Consider the following 26,004-nt stretch of genomic DNA (forward strand, 5'->3'; position numbering starts at 1 on the left):
TACAAAGAAAAATTACAAAACAGTGGCAGTCGGCCAAGGCTCTTTTTATTTCCATCCAGGCAGCTGTTGTAGAGAAAATCAACCTGTGTTTTTATTTTTTTATTTTTATTTTTTTAAACACATTTTTCCCTGGAATTATGAAAAAAAAATGTAAAAACTCTCCTTTTCTCCCACAAACTCTCACACACGTAAATCAATATTACATAAGGATGAGTCAACAGAAAAAGAAGAGGGACTAAGTTTAGCTCACTTTTTTACTTATGTTTGTGAGTGGGAGGATACAGAAAACAATGTGTGATGCCTTCTCCAAAAGATATTTTTGTCATGCTGTGGCAAGAAGCCAGGGCTGCAGATATTAGGGGAAGGGTTCAGGTTATGATTGTCCATCTGTGTGGGAGTCTTTTCTTCTACAGAGCAACCGATGCGTTGTTGATGGACAAATGTGAAGAAATGTGTAGAAATGTGAATATATGAGGGGAGGAGATGTCCTTCAGTATCTTTCCTCCCTTTCTTCAGTGAAATCAAGAGCCAAAGCGCAAAGGCCAATTAGCTATATATAGTCAGAGAATGGTTTGTGTACGTGTGTGCATGCACATTTGGGAAGGGAGCACTTGTAACCACCAATTTGTTTCCCTGACTTGCCACTTAACTGTCGGATCTGGGGATGCATACACATAGGACATCACATAATTTCATCAATTATACATATGGTTCATAATTACAAAGCAAATGAGTGAGCGCTAGTTTCACCCTTTTGGAGGATACTGCCAAGCTGTGTAAGAGAAAAAAAACTGCAAGCTCAAAGACTCCCCTCTCTGGAAGATTTGAATGAGAAATCATATGGAGAGAAAACACAGTCAATCACATTTCCATAAACACTGTAATCGCGTCCGTCCTCAAGCCTTACAGGGATCAATTTACTTTGTGAGAAAACAAAAGAGTAAGACTGGAAGAGTGAGCCAATCTGAAATCCACTTACAGAGACACACACACACACACACACACACACACACACACACAGAGAGACAGAGGAAAACCTCTACAGATGAAACTACAACAACTGGCTGAATGCACTTTGGATGCTAAAAAATATCTTAATGGAATCCATTATGAACATGTCTCTGTGTAATAACATAATTACACATACGCATATACCAAGTTACTGATACTACTGACACAATCATTTCTGGTTTGATGTAAGCTAGAAGGACAGAATCTGGAAGTTAAGGAAGAAGGGACAAAGAAAAGGTGACTGAGCAGTGAGGGAGGTGAAAAGAGGGATAAAGAGATAGATATGATCTACAGAGACTAAAAGAAAAGAAACTTAGGAGAACAAGAGCAGAGAAAAGCCTCAAGGGGAAGAATTCGACTAAGCCCACACATAGAAACGGAGTGGACGAACCCTTGTGCTGGTGAGAGGGAAGAACAAAGACAGAGGCCAGCAAGGTGGGGAGGAGAGGAGGTAAGAGGGGAGGAAAAGATAGATGAGGTGAGCAGAGAATGAGATCAGGAAGAAGTAAAGGCAGTCTGACTTGCTCTCTGAGTGGAGCTGTGGGAAGCAAGATGAAAGTGACAAGCTTGGATTACCACCTATGTCCAAATTTGCAACACATTTTTTTCAAATTCTCATCCATACATGATGGCTTTGGTGGACCTGGTTAAAAATGGGAGCAGTGTAACATACTTGGTTGAATAAAGTTATTTTTTCTAAGAAAAAAAATAATAAAATAAAAACAGGAAAGAAAACTTGAGTTGGAGAGAGAAAAAATTATGTGTTTGGAAAAAATGATGATATAAAATGCAACAATCAAGGTAATTAATGGGTTTTACATAGAAAACATTACACCCAATCTGATACAAACGTCCAGTTTACCCTGAGAAAAGCATTGAGCAACACCCAAGGCATGACACAGACAGCAGGGGCTGAATGCCTTCAGAGTTCAACGAACAGGCTTTCAACCTGCCTGCTACTTTTTGAACCATTCATTCAAATCATTGCAATCAAATCATTGCTGTTGCAGCTTAATCTGTGGACAATACTATTCATACATGAGATAGGTTTACAATGAGACAGTTTGGAAGGTGATGCAGGTAAAGGTTATGGGCTTCATTTGGACTAAAGTTCATCTAATAACGGACACTGATGGGATGTTAAGCTCAGACACCAAATCATACATTTAGCCAGCACCTTTGAGCTCTACTTGATGAGTACCAAGGTGCACCCAGGTCAGATGGGGTATCAAGTCAGGTCCATATTTAGTCACAAACACAAGATTTTTTAAGTTATCATCCAAAAACACATATGCATTGTTTATGATGGTGACAGGCTTTAGGACTCAATTTTGATTTGGAGGTATTGGCATCTAAACTGAAGAGTAGCGTCATTGTCCATCTGTATTCTGAAGTGCCATCCAATCACTTCAGCATCCCTGGCTTAATCTGAGCAGACAGCTCTCTATAATTCATCCGGCTGCTGATCTCTCCTGCTACATCATTAATAAACACTAGTGACTCAGTGGCACTGGAAGCCACAGATGCTCAAACCATCACACTGAAACCATTTGTTTTACAGATGATGTTGCATGCTTTGGATAATGAGCCACGATCTAAGCCTCTATACTAATTTCTTCGTGTTGTTGTGTTGCAGGTTGATCTTAGTTCCATCTGTTCAGCGAATGATGTTCCAGAGCTGCTCTTGCTTTTTTTAAATGTTCTTGAGCATAGTCCAATCTGCTCAGTCTATCTCCAACAACTCATGGCTACATACCTTTTTCACTACTTTTCATTTCCCCACAATCCCTGCCATCACCTCCCATTCTTATGGCCATACAACAATCAAATGGCTTCTTCTACCTCTTGTTCCCAGATATGAATCAGAATCCATTTTTAGACCAAAATTTCTCATGCATGCCACCCACACAGTGTTCTTATTCGTTTCATGCCTTGGTGTAACTCAGTCCTGCTGCACCCCCTACCCTGAGTCCAACCTATTCCCTTATTTTCTCTTCTTACCTCTTGGGTCCCTGGATGCTGATCATTCCCATGTCTTCCGAATGGTCTGTCAGCTGGCATCGAAAGCCTTGGTCCTGAATAACTGTTCTTATGTGGTTCCAGTTGTGTTCTGCGACACCTCCTCCAATAGCCAGGTAGTACGCATCACCTGGAGCAAAGGTGCAAAGACGGGGATAAGGGCAAGTTTTGCAAAAATGACACTGAAACAGCAGACAAATACACATTTATGAATCATCCATTAGCATGTCACTGCATGTATGAAGTAACAATAGCTACTTAAATAATCCCTCCATACATCCATTTTCTATACACGCTTATTCCAATTTAGGATCGGGGGGGGGATACACCCTGGACGGGTCGCCACTCCATCACAGGGCTACTTAAAATACAGTGTAGAATTATATATAAAGAGAACTAACTTAACAATCGTATATCCATAAATTTGTGGCATTTAAGTGAATCTAAGTTAATCCTACCACCTGTGATGGTGTTTCACTAAACTCGTCACTTAAATCTAATTCATTTGCCTTTTTTTCCTCTCCCGAATCCAAAAGATGGAGGCAATATAAATCAATGGCTCATGCTGTGTAATGTCTCAGACTTCCATCTTTGCATGTACGTGTGTGTGTGTGTGTGTGTGTTTTGTCATTTTGGGTTTTCAGAGGAAGTGGCATCATATAAAGAGAAGGGAATATTTCATGTCTTACCATTGGATTCTGGTGCCAGGGGCAGGCCGGCAGCACCGGACTCCAGTCTGCTCACTGTTAGGTCAGCCTCCGCCCCGCCTCTTTTATTCAACATACAGGTATAAACAGTGGAGCCTGAAACATGCAGGGGGAAAAAACAACACACAAATGCACACTAAGGCTGGAGTATGTGTAAAACAGAGAAACATAATTGCAAATCTTGTTACTGACTGACACAGACAAGAAAATGTGAAAAGAAAATCATTTCTAAGTACTTTCATGTCACCAAGGTCTTGAGAAGCTGTGAAGAAGTTTGCAAGGAAACAACTTAAATATAAGCCATACTGCAGGTGCAACGATTACTCATAAGCCTTACAAAAAGACATGGAGGATTTACTGTATGTAACAGCTTCGTTTGAGATGCATGATGACAAAAGTTGTGAGGAGATGTGTTCCTGAAACATGCTGTAAGTCACCCTACTGGGACATAAAGTCTGAATCATCTCGAATCTGTCAAGTCTACTGTTTCATATGGTGTGGTCATCGACTATAACAGACCTGATAATAAGAGGAGGGTTTCTATCCAATTATGATCACAAGGGATTTCAATTGGATACGGCACAGGAGGTGTTAAGTGTGCAGTAACAGCTTGTCAAGTGAGTAGATTGTTATGCAGTCAGCTACTTTGTTTATCTAACTTCTTGGCAGGAAGAGAGGTCTCTCTTTACCATTGACTGTGAAAGTTGAATTTTTCAATCAAATCATAAGTCACAATTTGGCACATTTCTCAGGGAGTTATAGGGATTCCCAAAGGAACGAAAGAACTTCCTGTTGATTCACATACGAACATGCGCACACGCATATGTGGAGACAAGGTGTTTATGTGCATCGTTCCTGATTTAGTTTCTGGGGCATCAAAAAAGGACTGTTATGGCACAGGTAATCCAACCACTACCTGGTCATCTTTGAAAATAAAAACTGGTTCTTAATGACTAGCCTTGTTAAATTAAGGTTCAATAAGAACAAAAAATAAAAATTTGAATTAAAAAATGTAATCTTCGTTCCCTTCCTCGGTTGTTCTTTTTATCAAATTATGACAGTGAGCTAATCACTGCCCAGAAGAAGAGGTAAGGTGAATTACAAATTAATACACCTGTCACTACAGAGAGCATGCATATGATGGAATAATGAGGCAAAAACACACCCCTGTCACTCCTACCACCAAAACCCCTCACGCACTGCATGCTGGCATTTACAAATGGTATTTTGAGTTTTTTGTAGTGGAGCGGGCTGTTTTTCTCTTATGCTGGAATCCTTTTATTGCCTCCATCCATGTCTTCTCCTTCTTGATTATGTCCATCTTTTCTACCATCTGTGTGTTTGCTAAAACTGACCTGGCTTCTTGTTGACATCAGCTGAGAAGAGCCAATCTGCTGCCTTCTTGGCATCTGGTCCAGTGAGATAGAACTTTCCAAAGTAGGACATGTCAAACACAGCTACGCCATGTCTACACGAGAGGCACTCGCTCTTAATCTGCATGTAAAAAACACCCCACAACACACACATTCAACATACTCATGAAATAAAAATGTTGCCCCGTCTTTGACGACATTTCCAATGACTGTGTATCATAGCTACATCCCAGAGGGCAGAATTCATCACAGAAGTGTAGAACGTCGAGCTAACAGGGATATTTTTACATCGAGGTTGTCGGTCTCCCCTATCTGTCAAGCTGCTGAGTTAGTTTGGTCCCTCGAAAAATCTTATATCACCACTAAACTGGCTGACTGTACTCATCACAGTCACAAGTTCATGACTGATATCCATGGCCATTTCCCATGGTAGCATATGTTCTTACCTCACCACCCGGCATGATCACTGTTTGAGAAAAATCAGGAGATTGTACACCAGACTGTCCAACTGCACACAAACACACGCTCAAATATTTCCTCTTCGTATCTTACCACATCATGATGAGGAGGGAAGTCAAAGGTGTACTCTTTGCCCAGGAGTTCGTTGTATTTGTAGTTTACATTCTTCTTGAGGTCGTAAGCTCCATAATAATCGTAGTCTTTAACCTTTCAATAACACAGACAATCAAACCATTAGAGGCTAATACTGTTGAAGTGTCATCCACTACTGGCACTATCCAGCATTGTTTATGTTTCCAAATTACTTTTGTCACTATGCAGAAGTCAATTACTGGTGTGTATGCAACAGTGTGCTGTGTAAATGTGTGTGTTATAAGGGCTCCTCTTACAGGAGCGGGTCCATCTTTGTTGAACCAGCCGGGTCTCTCCCAGCCATGTCGCTCTTGGAACACACAGCCCTGCTCTGTCAGCACCTGAAACAATTGCACACGGAAACAAAGTGGAGTAAAAATCAGCATGGCACATGCAAAGCTGCATATTTATTACACCTGACATGCTTTTCACATGTCAGGTGTAATAAATATGCTGGTCAGTTTGGATTAAAAAGAGAAAATAAATAGATTCACTAAATGAACAAAATTCTTGTCATTCATCTTTTTCTATCAACTCCACTGATATGCCCTCCACCCAGGGCATGTCAGTGCTCAGTTACCGTAAAATAGAACACTTACGCTAACATTAGGAAACATCTGTGAACTGGCTAGCAAATAGCTGCAAAATTGCGCATCAAACAGATGGAAGAGTGTTTCTGACCACCTGTGGGATGTAAGTGCACTATTCTCGTTCCTGTTAGCTCTCCTTTTTTTGCACATTCCGTCTTTTTGCTTTTAAGTTCAATGAATTCATCAGTTTTTGCCCTGAAAACGACTGTCAGGCATGTATATATCAAACAAACATCTACCCATCCCTTGCCCTGTATATACAAAAACGGGAAGATTCTTTGGCCACCCATGTGCATTGCTGCCATCTAGGTTGCACTTGTGTGTCACAGAAGGCAATGACTCACATCAGGTAGTGACAGGGATGTTGTGATAAATAATGAGCTGAAAGGGCCATCAGTAGATACAGCCCTCCTTTCACGCTACAGACATTTAATATAATGCAATTATGAATATACATGATAAGTGCAGCTTTAGTCCTTAGATAATCTGAAGCAAAGAGAAAACACAGAACTGGGCAAAATTTAAAAAAACCCATCTAACAATAGAGAACTGTTTAGCATACACTACTGCAAAAACAGCACACCTCTTAACTCTTGGACAGTGCTTAGAAAAGACATTTCAGGGCTCTCCATCCTCCTTGTTAAAACTGACAGTCGCCCACAGTTGGTAGGTATGTTCTGCTATGCGCTCCCCCAAGCAGGCATCAAGCTGTCTCTTGCCAAAACTTCCCACACCAAGCTATATTTACCATCTGTGCTACTGAGGTGGAGAAAACATGCGAGCAGCAGTGTCAGAGATGGCTCTGAAATAACTCCGTAATGGTTATTAGAAGTAGACAGTCGTATTATTTGCACAGAGACAGCATGAAAGCCTGATCAATCCCTTAAGTATACCTCTTGCTATAATACATTTTACCATTTTCCTGTTTAAAAATTTTAAAAACATTTAATAAAAAGATGCAGTAGATCCTTTTAAAGCAGGTTGAGGTCTTTTTAAAAACCTGAAATGTAATAATTTGAGAAAACAATCTAATTTTCATCCAAGCGTTTCAGCTGCTTGGTTTATTTCACCCTTTATTCTTTTTTCTATTTCTCTGCGAAATTCCTCGTGAGAATACCGACTGTTTTCTCTTTATCTTTTATTTTGGTGCTCATTCTGGATAAATCTTTAAAAAAAAAAAAAAAGTCCATCTTGAAAAAGGCGCTGCAAGATATTTTAATCATGCATGCAAAGTGTCACGGAAGCTAAATAAAACAAGCTTTAAGAGATTACGGGACATGAGCCACAAAACACACTGACAACATTGTTAATGGAGTTTGTGTGACAGTAATCTGATCTGAAAAAATATCCCACATACAAGAGCAAGGGTTACATTTTCAACAGTTAAAAGATAATGTCTGGTACAAGAAAACATGTCTAAGTGGATCATTAATGCATAAAGTGTGGTGGCCATTAGAATTTTGTGCTGAGCTAAGGAGAGAAGCGAAGCTGAGGGGCATTCAAGACCAGGCTACCAAAGCTGAGTGTATCATTTATAGTCATACTGGCAGGGACTGTATTAGTAAATGTAGCTGCTGGGGGTAATTACACTGCTAACTGCCTTCTGTCTGAGCCCGAATCAGCCATGTGCCTCTAGATTTGATCAGAGGAAACAGAATGAGTAAGAAACAGGTAAAAGGGACGGAAAGACAGAAAGGTAACAAGAGGGTAGCAGACATATAAACATACTAAACAGAGGGGTGGTAGAGGATTTGTGCAATGTGTTAAAACAGAAAGTCATGAAAGATGACTGGAGTTGTTTTTAGAGTACTTAAAGGGAAAAAAAATTTGACAATGAATTGGCTGAATCAACCATCTATTACTATCACTAGTATAGGATAGGATACCTATAGTTCCCAAACATTTTCCCTCAGCAACAAACAGTTTTAAGCCTTAAACCTAAGCCATGTTTCAGTGTGTAGAGCCTCATTTCCTCTCTTTGCCTTCTCCATTCACACACCTGTGTGTTTAAGAAGGGGAATACGAGTGGAAGTAGAGGGAAGGAGACACAAGTAGAGAGCAAGGATACTACAGTCTGAGCAGTAACAGTGTCAAGGAAAATGTACACGTTTCATTCGTTTTAAAAGGTGGCCCTTTAATATGTCAAGGATGCCAATAAGGCTTCCACACACTGTGAGAATACACCTGTGCACTCTCGCTTTTCTACGCATAATCTAGGACATGTTTTGCTGATATTGATTTTTGAGTCTGAGTCTGAATTCATTCATGTTACCTTGAATCTCATGAGAATTCTGCAACCTTGGAAGGAAACTGGTTACATCTATGGTAGGAAATCTCACTGATACAGGTTCTGAAAATTTCTGTTAAGATACTCTGCTTACCCTAACGCAAGTATGTGAGTGATGTCATAGTTTTCAGATCAAGCACATTGCTGGTAGTCTCATCTTTCCTGTACTGTTCTTCTGCCAACCTGAATTTCATAAAGGTTAGCTGTTTGAACTTTTAATCTCTGTTGTTGAGCCAGATTAACAAGCTCCTCTGCTCATTCTTCTAATTCCTTCTCCTTACATCTCTTCACCTCAGTCCCAAATGATCCAACAAACCACATATAAAGAGAGTCTTTCTGACTCACAGCAGACTGACAGCACATAAGGTCCATTTCCTTGAACTCATCATGAAACATCATGATTAACTGACTGCAGCGGAGATAAAACCTCTGATCTACCTGATGGAAAGGGTCCTTCCTCATGTTTCGGCTGGCCAGTGGCTCATCAAAGGGGAACACCACGGAGTAGTTTTTAGCATATGACTCATGGCTCCTCTCTCTGATCCAGTGTTTGTTGTCTGTCAGTGAGCTATGAAAACGCCTGACAGGAGGGAGGGGAATTAAAAAGCGTTCATTAAAAGTTACAGTCATAAAGCTTTCATTACCACTTCATTATTGTTGTGCTTCCTGGTGCCCTTTGCTAAAATACCAGCTGGAAGCCTTTGAATATTTGTGTGCATTGATGTACCTGATGTCATATCCATACATGTCCTTTTCAGGACGGCCATATATGATCCAGTGAGCCAGCTCTCTACCACAACCACCTCCCAGCATCATACCTAACAGAGAAAAGCACGGAAGAGACAAAAAAATGCTGTCAAAAGCATCAATACCTGAACAGCATCATTCTCAAAGAAAGTCATTTATCAAGCATGTTTGCTGATTCTATCCATGATCCATTTAAACTGATAATTATCGGGTTGTGGACAAGGACCGCAACACATATCTGCTTCTGATTAATCATGGTTTGAACGAAATGTCAGATAAAGATTAAAAATACTCACCGCAGTGTCCCTGCGTTCAAGGTGACAATAATATATCACAAGGACCGATAGTCAAACAGAACAAAGATGTCACCTTGGACTGTATGAAATTGTGATGGATGTTTATGCATTCTACATTGTGTACGTGTGACGATTAAGGATAATTGATTAACTGATTGACCAAATGGGCTATGAGTGAAAAAAATCTGTGCAAGCAACAGAGGCTCTGTTCCCTTTTTGCTCAACTATAACCTGTCAGAAGGTCTGTGAGCAAGTCTCATCAACTTGAGGAAAAAAAGAGCAAGCAGTCCTTTGCTACAGCCCGTTTGTGACATCTGAGCCACAGAGGATTTCTGTTGACTTTTGTTCCATCATTTGACTCTTGCTCAGAAGATCCCCCGAGCAACCTGACCTCTTCATTCTGTTTGTTTTAAACTAATCAGAAAACAAACGATGGCAACTCAGTGCTGTAATCCGTCAAGTCCCATCACTGCTTGGTTAATGAGCTGGGCCCTTTCAGCAACCCCCATGCTTGTAATCTGCATACTGCATACACTTGCACCGAGTCCTTGCTTCCCTCCATCTCCATCTCAATCTCTCACAGCCTGTCCTCTTCCTCCATTTCTCATTACTTCACTCATCTGCAGGCGCCGCCACTCGGAGCCTGAGATGATATTTGAATGGCTGGCTGGCCAGCTGGATGGATGGTTGTAGGGACTGAGAGATAAAGGGAGGAGAGTAAGAAGAGAATGATGGAGCTCTCCCAGGACAACGTGGTGACAACCAGTGAGGCGAGGTGTCACTGATAAATGTCACCTGAGACGACCACAGTGAGGAGTGGGCATGTGCATGCAAGCGTTCATGCTTGTGCCTCCACGTATCGTGTCATCCCCTCCATACTCCCTCTGTCCTTCCTCACTGTACGTGTCTGGCTCTATTGCTCTTCATTTCAGTTGTGCAAACACTTGCCTCTATCAAAATTGTCATCTCATATTATCTTACAATTCTTCTCCCCTCTGATATTTACAGTGATGCTGCCAACAAGTCAAAAGACAGTTTTAGGCAGGTAAGAAACACAATTTTATATAAAGCCTCCTTGGGATAAACATAAATGACTTGGACCAGTTAACAGTTCAAACCTAGCCCTTTGACAATTTCCCTAAATTATTTGATGTCCACACCTTAAGTGTGCAAATGGAGTCAGGATTACATAATGCAAAAATGAATCCTGGTTAAAAAAAAAAAGGCTTTTTGACTCCCTTTTAGAGCAACCCTCAAAGTAACTGTTCAAGGAAATTCAGTTTTTGGAATTTGGATCAACAAAGTAGGGTCTGCTTAGACTGGTTGTTACACTGTCTGACAAAACACTCAGGGATAAAAAGAGGCAGACTGAGGTAAGAGTCTCAAAAGATGTTAATTTCTTGACACTTTATAGTAATACTCCACAACACTATCGGACAGCTTCAACTGACATGACGTTTCGAAGGAATAAAGCTCCAACAGTCATTTGTCAGCCACATAGGCACCAGCTGGGTTTGTGTCAATGCAAATCCGGGACTTTAAAATCCACCAACAAACACCTCTAAAGCAAACCAATTACCAAGTCTGGAATTGACAAGATAAGATAAGCTGACAGGCTGCTGGGTTTACCTTCACATTTACCATACAAATATCAAACCTTCAGGATGTGAACCTAGAAAAAAAACAACAACTTTCAGACCTGAAACGGCATCTTGGCTCTTACATTCCTAACCTGGTGAGGTACAAGTCTTCCATCAGAGTGTGCCATCATTTTCAAGACAGTGATTTACTGATTTATTTTATAAATATTGACCATCATAAAGATGCCTTCAGTGGTTTACAACAAAACCCAAAAGGTTCAACTTCTCAAATGTTTACTTCAAATCTATAGTTTTGTCAGAGCCTGAGAAAAATAGACTTTAGTGGACAGTGACAATTCCTGTAGGTTTCCAGAAAACCTACAGCATGCAATTTCAAACAATACCTGGGTACTACAATGCCTACTATACTAACACCTGAGGTCTGAATGGGTTAACCGTAACTGTGGGTTAAATTTTAAGACAAATTCTGACTTGAGTTGTTGCACTGAAAGGATTTCCCTTGCCGACTTTAAATGGCTCAACGGCACAAAATGCAGTATTACTGCCAGTTATCTGCACTTGTTTCATTTAATCTCCACTGTGTTTTGCTGTCACTTGAATTTGTGGTAGTTTTTCTCCTCTGCTCCATTTCACTGCATATACTCTGAGCTGAAATTACATCCAAAAACTACAGTTTTCTCAATGTGAGAAGAGAGACGGGTGGAGGATGACATTGTTACTTACGTTAATGCAAGTACAATCCAAGCTTCTCAACAACTGTTAATACACCTAAAACAACAGATGAGGGCAACACTGTCAAGTTCTGTTTGAAAAGCCTTGAAAGAGGAGGCACAAGTGCAACTAGATGAGGTCATTTGCATCGCTGGTTCTATCCAAACATCGTGTACTTCCTTGAATAATTCAATGAACTCTAATGTGAAGTACTAAGCATAACACAATGTAACACACTTACTGTTGTGATTCTGAGCATGATTGTGAAGCTTCTGCATAAGAGGTGCTGCACTTAAAAGCAATTATGCAACCATAGAAAGCCCAACAATAAACAAATGCATGGCAAGTTAAGTGTTTAGGTGCTTGACATGACGGTTTTGACTCCGAGATTAAGCAACCAAGGGTTGCCAAGCAACAAATATAACTTCTTCCAGACTGCCGAGCAATCAGCAAATATGATTTCTTGGAAACCAAAATTAACTCTATCAAGTGAGGAGGCTTAAAAAGTTATCTAAAGACTCAAGGATGGAATTTCTTTTTTTTTTTTTTTAAATATTCACTTTTTTTGGTTTTTAAGTTACGAGTGCATCTACTTTGACCCTGAGCTTTCTGAATTGTCCCCCTTCTCTTGCACTGCCTGGAGCTAAGTGAGCTGTCAGAGAGTTAATGTGAAACTGACAGAAGGCTTGCCGAGGGGGAGCAGTGGCAAGGGAGGAGAGAGTGACAGATGAGGGAGAGATTGGGAGGGAGGGGGATCCACACTTTGAAAATAGATCCACTTTAAAATACATCCACCCCCATTTGGAAAGGACTGTTCCATTTCCACATGCTATCGGCCTAACCGTTTGCCTCGGCATTCTTGTAGGTTATAGATTTTTATGTTTCAGACCAAAACTGAAGAAAAATGCTAAATAAATAAAAATAATCAAAAACAAAAAAAGCTCATTACAGTTTCCAATAGTCCAAGGTTAAGTCTTGCCTTGCTTGACCAACGGTCCAAACTCAAAGACGTTGATTTTTGCACTGATTACATAACATTAAAAAGGTATATAGTGTCTCAGATGTAAAATGTACACTATAAACATTTGCCTTTTTTTTCCTGAGACATTATATAAACATTTTGTCTTTTTTGTCTAAGTACCTAATGACAAACAGGAGCACTGTTCATACTTGACATGTAGAGATATGAAATGATTGTGCAGCTCACAGACATGAATGTATGAGCCCCTGCCAACCTGACAGCGCATCAAAAGGACTTGAGGATTACAGAATGTTACAAAGTAAGTGGCTGGAGAATAATGGAGCAAAGGAGGAGGTGCTCGTGACTAGCAAGGACCAGTTATTAATTTGCCAGAAGGTCTAGACATTGTGTGTTAGTGTTGACAACACAGCACTGTATGCCCACTCATAAAGACTCTATTTTACTGCACCTCCCAAGCTTTTGTCTGCACATCTCCAGAGCTAGACCCTGTTGCCCTCCACTCTTCTGCAGACTCTTTTTTTAATGCTTATAGTCCTTGCTTTAGCCTTTACGCCCACGTCTCTTCATTTTTCAGACTACTTAGATGTTAACGTTCCTCCTTGACTAATGCGAGACCTAAACTCAGTGAAGTAGTGGCGTGACTTGGGTTTGTGCATGAACTTGTATATGTGAAGGTGAAGACTAGGTCAAAGTCTGGTTTAAACCCTCTCAGCCATTTCGCCCTGTTTTCTTCGAATTCATGCTGCCATTTACTTCCTTAGAAGATATCTTTAATCTTTCTAGCGTTATCATTTCCGACTTGTGACAGGGAAGCACTGCGTATTCTAACCTGCACAAGGTGGTGTGTATCCTTTGTTTAAAGTAACATTTATAAATTTTATCAGACTGGAGACCTCCTTGCCCTTTCTGTCATTCTTACGCAGTGTTTGTTTCTCACCATCTTTTTTTTTTACACTCTCTCCCTTTGCTCTACTGTAATAACTCAAATCGACGCAGGACATACCAGCACTGTTGAATCCACAGCCCAGGAAGAAACCTCGGACCTCTGGGGCTTCTCCCATTAGCGGCTTATGGTCTGCTGTGAATGATTCTGAAAACAGAAACGGTAAGAAACTTTTAAAGTTAAGGTGACAGCAAATGAAAGCCACACAAACGTATCCCAGAGGAGGTACGTCATTCTTTGTTCATGTTCATCATCTTGTTGTGCAATTTCACTGTGAGCTACTTCATCCTGACATTTTTGGCTCTTCGGGTCTCTACTGTACAATGAGACATTCACACTGCTGATGAATTATTAAGGCATCTATATTGGTGACTGCAATGTAAAAAAATTTAAATAAAATACAGTTGCTAATGTTCCACAGCATCATTCAAATGACTTATTATGCATCAAAGTGGGTTGGTATGATATTACATTTTGTTTTAAAATTCAGTGGAGAACTGGTCCAGGTCCTGTTCATTCGTGCTTAGACACGGAGCTGTAGGGAGACCGATACCAGCCCAGTGAATAGTGTTACCCAGAGGGATGGTTTGACTGTGAGGAGCCCGACAGCAACTGACGCAGTCTGCTCAGTCATAGGAAAAGGCCTGCTATGGTGGACAGGAGAAATGCAAAGAGGCTCGGGTGGCTGGTGGTCCAGAGGTAGGTGCTCTGTGACCATCCACCTACAACCAGCACTAACAGCAACCAACGTGGGGAATAGATCCTCTCCATGATATATCCAGGGTCCAACAAGCAAACTTTGATGTTTAATGTCAGATACTTTCATTGAGCATTTATTTAACATTCAGCTCATGTGCACTGAAACATAAAAAACACAAATCAGTGTCTTACAGTTATGAGGTTATTGCAACAGCCCTAGCTCAGAGGGATTAGGTTTTTAAAACCCATATTCTTAGAGATGGGAGCACAAGCAACCAGGTACATGATCCTTTGTATCATCTCCATTATGTGCCATATAAATCTGAGGACCACACGATGCTGGGAGACTACAAATGAATCTTAGGACCCAGGGAATACATGAATGACTACTGTATCTTAGTCATATCCCCTTCTCAGTTCTGATGCTACCTGCCTTTCCCAAGTCGTCTACCAATCTAAGTAGAAAACTGTTTCAGATGTCACCTGTCTCATCTCATGAAATCATTCCGACTCTCCTAACAACTGTATCACATTCCATATTCCATTCTAAAACAAGGCAGCACAGCTACAAGCCAGTTCACTCAGCCAGCTATGCGACATGATTTTGCCTGCAAAGGAAGTTAGGCTTGAGCTAATCAAAGCATCTGCTTTACAAACATGACACACAGCCTGCTAGTTAAGGTATTCATGAGAAACGCAGTCTGAAGAAAGAAAATAAGATTTGACAGACAGATTTCCCTTTTAAATTAGAGTGTGACTAATCTGAGAAGAGTCATGATTCTCGCTTGTTCCTAGCTTTAATGCACAATGCTATGATGAATTTCCAGAATGGACTTTTCTCTAAAATGTATGCATCGGTGAGCTCTTTCACAGACGGCCATGATGACAATTCTACAAGTTGAATGCGATGGAAAAAAGATAGAATAAAAGTCAATTGTGAACAACACACCAATTTAACAATAAATCATATTGAAAATGTAGATAACAAGAAGGTCCCTGTTGGATGCTGTTGCTTTTGGCTCAAATGCTGTCTTTAAAGATGAAAACATTTAATTTTCTTGCTATTGTGTCAATTCTCCTTCGACTGTGACGGCTGTAGAAGCTTGTAGCAGCTTGTGACAGGTTCTTACAAGTCATGCATTTCTCTGATGATGCCAGATCTGGGTTGGACGCTTAAAGCAAAAAATAAATAAATAAACCTTTGCATTTTGAAGTAGCTATCAGATTTCCACATCTTTCCACTGCTGGTTGTGGATGAATGAACACATGCTGGGAAACATTCACTGCAGTGACATTAACATAACAGTTGTTGTTTATGATAGTCTCACTTAAATCTACAATTCCTGCAAGCACTCCAAAAGGACGAGACAGTTTTCTCTTCAGCAGACAGTGATACTGAATTAAATGCCAGCATTTCTTGCGATTTTGCAACTGAAACCTAGTAATAGATTTTCATTTGTGTGCAATTTTGCCTGGATTTGAAGAATCCTTGAGCCATGTGGAGATACAGTATAACACAGAGCAGCTCAACGCCTTTTCTTATTGACCTTTTTATCGACGACAGATTTAATTATTCAACAATTTTTGCCCGAGGAGGATTGTTGGATAACTGATTCGGGCATCCTTAGGATAAGCAACAGATTTAGGCGAGTAGTGGTTATTAAAGGATAACTTTCCTCTGAAATCATCAGAGTAAATGTAATGCCTCTCCTACAGTGATGGAAACACAACTGTGTATATGAGTGTTTGTGCACCTGGTCCACAGACAGTTGACTTGATGCCGGTTTGTTCTAGAACAGGAACTCTGTTGATTGCGCCCTCAATATGTTGCATGAAAACATCCCAGTCCAGGTCAAACAGGCTGAAGGCAAACTTATCTGATACCTGGGAAATAAAAGGCATATACGTGACTTGCATACATTCAATATTTGTTTGATATTTTCAAATTTATTTTAAAATACAAAAGCAAATAGGATTTTAAGACTCACTGATTTCATGTTACTGAATGAAAAATACATATTCAGTTTAAAGAACACAATGATAAAACATTGTGTTCTTAAAACAGTGAGCGTGTCAAATGAGAAAAATAAAAAAGGTTTTAATCTAATTTAGCATTTTTTCTGCTTTGTGTCCTCCTTTTTGATTGAACCTTTCTTGCGTTAAAAATGAATGATAAAAAAAGATAAAAATCCAGTTTCCCTTTTCTTCCTTAATATCACTGAAAACACTACTGTGAACACATGTGACTGTAGACAACCAACTGTGCACCCGAGGTGCAAACTGCAGCCACAACAAACCATGTGGCATCTGTGATCACATCAGATCGGACCAGTTTGTCTCAGAATTTTGTCCAAACTGTAATTTCCTCCCATCTGGCCTCCAGCAGCGCCCTCCAAGATGGCCAAACCTAAATGCAGCCATTAACAACTCCAGCTCATGCCCAAACGTGCAGACTGCCTTGCCTTAAAATCCTCCCCTACCGCACTAGTCTGGCTGACTCAGGGCACTCAAAAGAAGTCCAGCTAGTCAGTCACGTATTTCTCCCTGTTTTTGGCACCCATCCATAACATACCAAACACAATTTTAATCTGTTTTTACCCAAATAAAGTAATTCCTTAAACTAAATTAAATTATACATACACACACATAAAAAATTGTAATTACTTTAGTCCCTCTTTCTTGACAATTAATGACATTTTCAGCTTTTAATAAGACTTCAATGTCACGTGAATGCGTGAGTCAACTGTAGCTGCTTTCATGTGAAGAAGCATTATTACCAGGCACTAAAACTCTACTGGAGTATCTGAGGAGCAGCACTCTTTGTCCCAAAACCCACAGTTTTCTCAATCCCTTCCAAGACATCAATACAGCTCATCATCACTTAGTCTGACAATTCTCATTTCTGTATCTACTTTATTCTTCTGTTCGCCATAAGACATCAAAGCAACGCTAAGTTACAGAACGGGAACAAAAGAAGCTGCTGCTGCACAAAGAAATCCTCTAAAATGCAAAACCTCTGAGGATTCTTGCAGGCTGCAAGACAGAAGAAAAAAATTCATGAGTTAGGGCGAGCAGCAAAAAGATACCATCGATGCCTGGAACCAGAAAAAAAAGGAAAGGCTAATAACTTTAATTTACAAAACTGTAAAAAATAAGACGTATAGGAAGTATATATATATATATATATATATATATGGTATCATAAGAGTAAATAATAAAGCTTTTAGACTGACAGCTTTCAATAGATCCATCTCCAAAGTCAAGCCCTCCCACCCCCACCTTAAGGAGCTAGTCTTTGTTCCTTTGCTAAGAACAATGTTTTTTTACAGCTACCAAAGCACATCTAAAATATTAGTCTTCGTGGACCCTTTATTAAGAGTTTACCCCCTTTGGAGAATGTATTATGCTCATCAATCTATGTACATTGTCAGGACTCAGTGACACTTTATGTTTTGAATGTTTTTTCTTGTCATTTCCTGTTTGATTTTGAAATATTAACTTCCCTCTCGTTTCAGGTATCTTGCCCTTTCTCTTGTGTCAAGTGTCTGATTGTCTTCCCTGATTCCAAAGTGTTTCCACCTGTTCCCCATGGCTCCTCGTGTTTTCAAATAGTCTTCAATTCCCTTATCTTGTGCCTTGTCTGTGTGTCGCAACAATCTTCTGAGAGTTCGTCATCCTAGCCTTATCCAGTGTTCCATAGTCGTGATTTCCTTGTCCTTTGAAGTCGAGCGTTCCTCCTTCAGAGAGATCTTTTATTTGTAAAGTTTTGAACCATAGTCATAGTCTAGATTCCTTTAAAGTTCATAGTCTGTTTTGGTTTCCTCCATTTGGGAGGGATCTTTTGTTTGTAATGTTTCATAGCACCTCTGGTAAAGGAGCGGTTGCGTTTAATTATTTGTAATTTCATAGAGCCTCCATTAGAAGGATCATGTTTTTTGTTTTCTGTACAGTTTCGTAGTGCCTCCGTTTTCAGGAGAGCGTCATTTGTTTGTTCCGCCTCTTTAGAAGTGCGTAGAGTTTAAAGATAATCTTTTATAGTTTTTTGTTTTCCTCCTGGAGTGGAGTGAGTTTGATTTTGATTAAGTTTTATAGCTACACTAGCCTCAAACCTAATTATTGAGGATAGTGTATTAGTATTTCATAGCCCCTTGTTTTCTCTGTACAGGAGATCCATAAGAGGTTTATTAAATAAACTGTCTTATACTGAAAGATCCTGCATCTGCGTCCTGCCGGTTTCTGACATACATGAAGTGAAATATCTACAGAGGAGGTAATAAGACATGCAAGAAGTTCATGGTAGCGTGCAGTACTGTTTCACAACGTTCCTTGCTGGGTTAGCATTACTGCAATAATGAAAAATAAAATGTTTAACATAAGAAGTGGAGGTTTGAGTTTGTCCTAAAAACAAATCATTATCTGCACTACGTATGACTTCTCCTGACTTCCTGAAGGTTACAGTCAATTTCAGAAATGACATAATAATAGCATCATCAATCTGTACGAGTGACAAAAATTTGTGCACGACTGGTCTAGGCATAATATGAGGTATAATATGAAAATCTTTAGGGTCACAGTTTTCAAACATCGTCATGTCATAATGCCCCACAAGTCATGTCAGCATTCCAAACATGTAATGCCTGTTTGAAACATAGTACCCAGCTTGAAATATGACTTCTTAAGATGTTTAAGCTTGCTGAACAGCTGAGCAGAACTATACTGTGAGGGTTTACTTGCATGATAGTACCAGCATAGTTAATATAAACTCGAGAAAAACACGATATTTCACTTCACTTGAGGACAAGGTCTCTGCACTCGCTGCAGTGTGTCAGAAAAGGAGCTGCAGCACGGCGCACGACTCTTCAAGTCCACACAAGAACACTGTTTTCTCATTACAACATGTTGTTTTGCCATGAAAATTCATTTAAAGCTTCCAAATACACATCCCTGTGGGAAACAAAACTATGATGGATGGAAGCACTCATATACTTTGATATGGTAAAAGAGTGCCGAGGCCTCAAGGGCACCTCAAACGCTTTTAAAGTCCTCTCTCATTCAACTTGCTCCGATGATGAAGAAAAGAAGGACTCGGTTCTGCAGCTAATTAGCATAGGTAAAAGCATGGAGGAGGAAAGTTTGGAGAGCGCTGTTATTTGTTCATTCAGCAATGCAATCTTCCTCTGAACAGCTGATCATGTGTCAAATTAACCCACTGCTGCTGTATGCTGCCTGTCCATCAATGCGACTGCAGCTGTTCAGACTCGAGCTGTGTTGAAATTGACAGATATATGTTAGTAGTATGTGGATAGATTGCTGGTCTTCCAACCAAAAGGTTGCATCCATGTGACGAAGTGTCCTTGGGCAAGATAATGAACACTAGGATTGCTCCAATAAGTTATAGAAAAGCCCCGATGTGTTCAGTTAGTTAATGGGAAACAAGACTCGTCTAAAACGAGTAAATAAGTGATCGGGTCAAATTAACATAGGTAATGAGGGCACAAGCATAGATAAAAGAGTGTTTCAGCTTCCTAATTGATACATTAGAAATTATTATTATTATTATTATTATTCAGCTCTGTCAGACATAATGACAGTCGACATTTCAGAGACACTGAGAGATTGAAATCATGAAAGAATTTTCAACCTTACCTCCTCCCAGAAGATGGGGTTTTGTTCATAACCACCCACGGAAAGAGCGTCACCTTGGAGTCGCAGGTACACCGACGCATCATGGTCCCTGACATTTGGCATGTTCTGTGAAAAGTGAAGATTCAAGTGGAAGAACTCAGTAATCACATCAGAGATTAATCAGGAAAAACAGCCTGTTGCCAGATATGGATACGTTAGGTAAAATGGCGTTTTTTTGTCCATTCACTACGTTAAAGTTTGGCCTTAACCTTAACACGAAAAAAGAGAAAGTAGGGAGGAAAGAAAGTGAGGACAAAAAAAAAAGAAAGAAAGAAACATTCCCTCTAAATGATCAATAGAATTTAAAAAGAAGGCAAGCTGACTGAAATGTCCTGTGCACTAACAGCAAATGCTTGTTCTTTTCTTACAATGGACTAAAATCTTTCAAAGTACAGATCTCTTTCAATTTCAATCCCTCTTTTCTTAAGGCAAGTAAACAAAGGTTATTACAGATAGTTCTATATATCTTAGATTTAAAAAGCAAACAGCTCCTAAAACTATTTCAGTGGTCTTAGCTATACTGGCACATTATGGGATTTAACAACCATAAAAATAGACAAAAAAACAAATTCTACAGCACCAGTGGTACATACGATGACATTATTTAATGAAACTGCATGCATGCTGACATGCCATGAAATCTATTTAAAAAAAACAGAGATTAATTCATCTTGTGCTCCTGTACATGTTTTTGTAGATGGATTTAACATGCAATGAGTCTTTGAGTAAGTTGTCTCATCTTTAGTCACTCAGTCATGAGGGCTTATCTTTCTGAAGTCCATTGGTTTTCCGGGTACAAAACCAAAATACCAGTGAACAAGCTGACATTTCAAAAGCAGCTCACGACCAACAATAAAAGCCAAGCAGCTCCTTTCTTCCCTCCTCAGCACCAGGCAGAGTCTGGCAGCTTTCTCTATGGCGATCAATACTATACTCACACAGATAGAAAAAAAACAAAAAAAACATGCACGAACAAACCAAACTCAAAGTCACCACAGCCTTCCAGGACAAAAATGCTATTTGTCACACTCAGACACATGGTCAGCATGAAATGTTTGACCTGACAAGTTGCACACTCTGGTGGGAACAGATTTACTGACGACATCCGAGTGGGCGAGTGTGTCATTGTGTGTGGGCTGATGTCTCTGTACATGATGTAGCAGCAATGCTGGTTAAGCTCTGCTTAAACTACATAAGACAGGGACGCTCTGACAGTCTGCCCTAAAACCAGCAGCCTCTAGGGGATAAGCATAGTCAGTCATGTGTACATCTGACATGCACAAAAACAACAAGCACAGAGACACAGGGAACCACATAACGAGCCATGTCAGGTATGCGTTATAGAGCATACAGAGGCCTCCCGGTGTGAGCACACATAATAATAGATACAAATTAACCTCCATTTTTCTCCCACACAAACGCTCCCAAAGCAAACACATGCACACACACAGCAGTCTTGGACAGAACATGCAGAAATCTGTTTGGTCACAGTGCCCCCTGTTGGTTGTATACACTTGACACATGACTGAAGAGACTTTTGAGAGCTAAAAATATAGAATACAACATGTGTAATGCTTAGATTACAAAACACACAACCAGAAAACTGAGGATTAAAGCTGCAAACATGAATGGCTGTTAAATACCAAGGGATGACATTTTTTTTTTTTTTTTTTTTTTTTTTTTTAAAAATCAGAATTCTGGCTGGTAGGCAGAAGGTGTTGCATGCTCCACACATTATAAGATTCCCTTCGGACAAATCAAAAAGCAGTGACTCAACAGATGGCGGTCCTACCTGTATGCCCTCAATTCTCTCCGTCACAACGTAGGCATGATGCATGGCAATAAGAGGAACCCTGACTCCAGCCATTTCCCCCAGCTTGGTGGCCCACACACCTGCACACAACAACAAGAGACAAACACTGAATAATACATTTATTCACAGCGAACATCTTTAAAATTGTGCCAAATTGCTTCCTTTGAATGTCACACATGTTAATTAGCTAATACTGCCTGAATCTTACCTGCACAGTTCACCACACAAGGTGTCTCAATGGTCCCATGGGGGGTGTCCACTGCCTTCACCCTCTTGACCCCGAGGTCATCTGTTCGCACTTGAATACCAGTCACAGGGCAGTTCTCAATCACCTGATATAAACAGAGTGGTGTGGTATCATTCACATAACACTTATATGGTAGATCTGCTGGTTCTCACACAACACAAAGCTAAAAATCAACATAGTTGTTGTTGGAGAAAACTTGAAAATATCTCTCACATGTAAAACTAAACTGCTCAGTGTGTTCTGTGAGATATTGAAACTCACAAGAGACACAATCAAAGAAAGTTGTCTGCGTTTCTCTCCTTCCAACAGAGACGTGCCAATTACTATGGTGGTTTAAAGTGTGGACTTCTCACAAGCAAACTACCTGAGTGTGCAGGGCATACACTATACTGACTAACAGATCAGTTGAAGATAATCTATCGCGTTACTGTTACCCGTCGCCATTAACGCTCACGTCTGTAAGAAGCAGCAGTTAATGTTTAGCTGTGCAAAAGGTTATAGCACGGCCATCTACACTTTTGTTCAGATAAAGATGCTATTCATACACCGAATTGTAGTTTCTCAGTCACACACAAACTCACAAACACATCAGACACTTGCACAGAAAGGCCAAAGCCATTTCCTTTTAAGCTATTTAGTGTGTTCAAACAGATTTTGCAACATCTGAGCAATTAACATCACATGATGTGAAGTACTTGCATGTACAAATTTGGGAAAATTGGGAACTCGCGTCACATGAACACTGTACAGCTTATGTAATAAACAATTATGCTGTTGCGTCACACATTTTGACAGACTGGAACTTTGTTTCCAAGTTCTCAAGGCCAAGCAGCGAGTAGATGAGCATATTTACCATTGCGCCTCTGGCAGAGGCGGCTCTGCTCAGGGTGGTGCAGGTGCCTGCAGGGTCCATGGTGCCATCCTTTGGAACATACAGCGTTCCATACAGATCATCGACGTTCATTAGTGGATAAAGGTCCTTCGTCTCCGCTGGCGACAGGACATAGGACTCGATACCATAAACTTTACCCAGCTAGAACACAAAGAGGAGATGTTTCATCAGGGCTGTTTCTATTTCATTTATTCTTTTTTTATGTGAGTATCTGTGTCTTTTTCCAACCCCAAGATATTAACTGATCTATGCTTGCACACTCTCATAAGGGAGACTGAAGACTGAAGGGTGATTATTGCTACTTGGCACTTGCATTCCAGCATTTGTCAATATTGTTACAGGTGCAATAATCTTACTTTGAGGCGACTTTTTAAAGTGTAAAAAAAAAAGTACATAATCAGGTAATTCTGTAGAAATAATTAATCAAATCAAGAATAAAGTTTCTCATTGCAAAAGAGAGAAGAATGTAGATACTATATCATTTGCTGGACTGTGCAGCAGTGCTGCATTAAAAAACAGACAATTCTGAAGTGGAAATCACTGGATCTGCTAAAAACTATAGATAGTGAACACAGTTCATTATTGCATTCCCACATACAAGTTAAAACACCTCACCAACACGCTGAGGGCTAAATGCATGTCTGAAAGCAATACTGTGCTATAAAGAAGTGATCTTTTCCAGAAAAGATCTTGCTTATGCCAGCAAGACAAACCAAATTCTGCATGTACTACAACATCATGTTCTCCTAATAAAGAGCCGGGGTCTTTAACAGGCCTGCCTGCACTCCAAAACCATCATCTAATGAAAAAACAAACAAGAATAGGTAAACATTTTCCTTTCAAAACCATATTTTGTAGTCTTTTTATTCTGTGTCTTTAACAATAACCGATTTTAACTGGTAAATGTACATTTGCTTACAATAGTAGTCAAATCCATCTCATACCCATGAAGGTATTTTGGAACCAAAGCTTACTTTTGTCTGGTAACAAAAAGGAACAGCTTATGATTCAAAATAACTTTTAAACAAACATAAGACAAACATAAGCCTATGTTTCGCATAGCATGCATAAGCCTATGCGTGCAATGAGCTCCACCATTTCTTGACACTTTCATTTGTTGACACTTAATTTATGGTTAATTTATGGTCAAGCTAATCGCATACGGTGCCGGTTAATTACATATTAAAACTAACTTATGTTTGATGCAGAAACGAGATTTGTGACATTTTCTTTGTCATTTAAGCACACAGAACATACAAAACCAATTAATTCTCATTTCAATGTGTTGGAATAAAATCCCTTTCTACCAGAGCCTCGTCTATACTGCCGCGGTGCGACTGAGAAGATGAGAAGTTCAGATTGGCATCAGTGGAAAGTCCAGGTTTTATACAACGAAGCACTACCCAAACCGTACATTCACCCTCTCATTTTGATGGATAAAAACCAAGACACCACTGTCCTTACCGACATTAGGCGCTTGTACTCGTCCAGTCTCTGCTTGTTGGAAGCAATGAAGAGTCCACCATTCTGGATCCAGCCAGTGTGGAGACCCGTCTCTTCCTCCAGGTCTTTGCTGATTACATTCCTGGTGTGGGCCAAGAGCTCCACCTCAACATCACTGGGACGGAGCTGCCACAGGAGGCCTATTGGACACATTGGCAGGTGTGCAAAAATACAGAGACTTGATGGTGTGTTAAGAATGTGACCACACATACAGTTGATGATACACATCCTGCTTTCATCCATTACAGTGTTACTTTTTGTCCAATAACATTAGACACTGACCAGCAAAGTGGAACTCTCTGCAGTTATCATCTTCCACATGTGGTCCCATAACTATTTCAGCATGTTTAAAGTCAGGTACACTCTTTATACTCTAACAGCTTGTTACCTGCAGTGTGCCAGGTGGTACCAGCAGTCAGTCTGTCTCTCTCCAGCAGAACTACGTTAGTCATTCCCATTTTAGCCAGGTGGTAGATGGTCTGACAGCCCAGACTGCCCCCTCCGATCACCACTGCATCAGCTGACCTGAGGCAGAGGGGAGTTAACTGCACATGAGCAGAGGGAACAACTTTCAAAGTGAAAGGAGGACAATGCCACTTACAACAATGACACAATTTACTGAGTCAAAGAGAAAAGCTGCCTTCATTCACTTAAAGGAATTTTTTGTACGTGTCATCTAATTTGAAGTCTTTATTCTCTTCTGCACTCACTGACAAATGTCTCCACAAACTGAAAAGTGTTTTAAATGAAAGGAAAAAAATGTTTTTATTCACTATAATAAAGAAATTCAGACCACAGTGACCAACAGAACATTTAAAACCTGTTCAAGTTCAGATCATTGGCTCTACTACAATATTCCATCAACTTTAACTTTTTCACAACTATGTACAGATCCATCACTTCAACTAGTAACTTTATTATTTACCAAAGCACTTTCCAAATACATCAAATCATAAACTGAGAAAAAGCTAAACAGATGCCAATTTTAAACTGTAACATTTAACGAGATTGAAGCATTTTCATATTTAATACATTAAACAGTCCATTGCTCTATTAAGCTAACCTTGGTAAAGGCTTTGTGGGTCCAGAGGTGGATCCTTCCTGCTGTTTCAGTGTCTTTTCATAGGGAACATTCTTTTGTTTGGTGTGCTCTGAGCTGTAGGACCGTGCGCTTGTCCGGCACAGAGGGGAGAAAGGAGGCCGCACTGCCGACACCATTCGTCGAACTGCACTCCCAAGGATGGCCATGACCACTGTGGACAGTCAGAAGGACAAAGAGGGTCAGGTCTGTTGTTCTGTTTGTCACA

At 40.1% G+C, this 26,004-nt stretch overlaps 1 protein-coding gene across 1 annotated transcript in view; it reads right to left on the reverse strand.

Moving 5' to 3' along the window:
• sardh (sarcosine dehydrogenase) overlaps window positions 1-26,004 on the reverse strand; it is a 36,421-nt gene that overhangs the window by 8,251 nt on the left and 2,166 nt on the right. The window contains exons 2-17 of the mRNA XM_072371851.1: window positions 25,761-25,950; window positions 25,086-25,222; window positions 24,659-24,837; window positions 23,156-23,335; window positions 22,264-22,387; window positions 22,035-22,135; window positions 20,204-20,308; window positions 16,312-16,441; window positions 13,919-14,005; window positions 9,306-9,396; window positions 9,017-9,158; window positions 5,959-6,042; window positions 5,663-5,776; window positions 5,093-5,231; window positions 3,720-3,833; window positions 3,013-3,160 (exon numbers count right to left, since the gene is read on the reverse strand). Of these exons, the coding sequence (XP_072227952.1) occupies window positions 3,013-3,160; window positions 3,720-3,833; window positions 5,093-5,231; window positions 5,663-5,776; window positions 5,959-6,042; window positions 9,017-9,158; window positions 9,306-9,396; window positions 13,919-14,005; window positions 16,312-16,441; window positions 20,204-20,308; window positions 22,035-22,135; window positions 22,264-22,387; window positions 23,156-23,335; window positions 24,659-24,837; window positions 25,086-25,222; window positions 25,761-25,945 (2,060 nt within the window). The 5' untranslated portion in view covers window positions 25,946-25,950. The remainder of the gene's footprint in view (window positions 1-3,012; window positions 3,161-3,719; window positions 3,834-5,092; window positions 5,232-5,662; window positions 5,777-5,958; window positions 6,043-9,016; window positions 9,159-9,305; window positions 9,397-13,918; window positions 14,006-16,311; window positions 16,442-20,203; window positions 20,309-22,034; window positions 22,136-22,263; window positions 22,388-23,155; window positions 23,336-24,658; window positions 24,838-25,085; window positions 25,223-25,760; window positions 25,951-26,004) is intronic.

This window comes from Leuresthes tenuis, unplaced genomic scaffold (genome assembly GCF_036924035.1).
Source record: "Leuresthes tenuis unplaced genomic scaffold, fLeuTen1.0.hap1 SCAF_19, whole genome shotgun sequence".
NCBI lineage: Eukaryota > Metazoa > Chordata > Actinopteri > Atheriniformes > Atherinopsidae > Leuresthes > Leuresthes tenuis.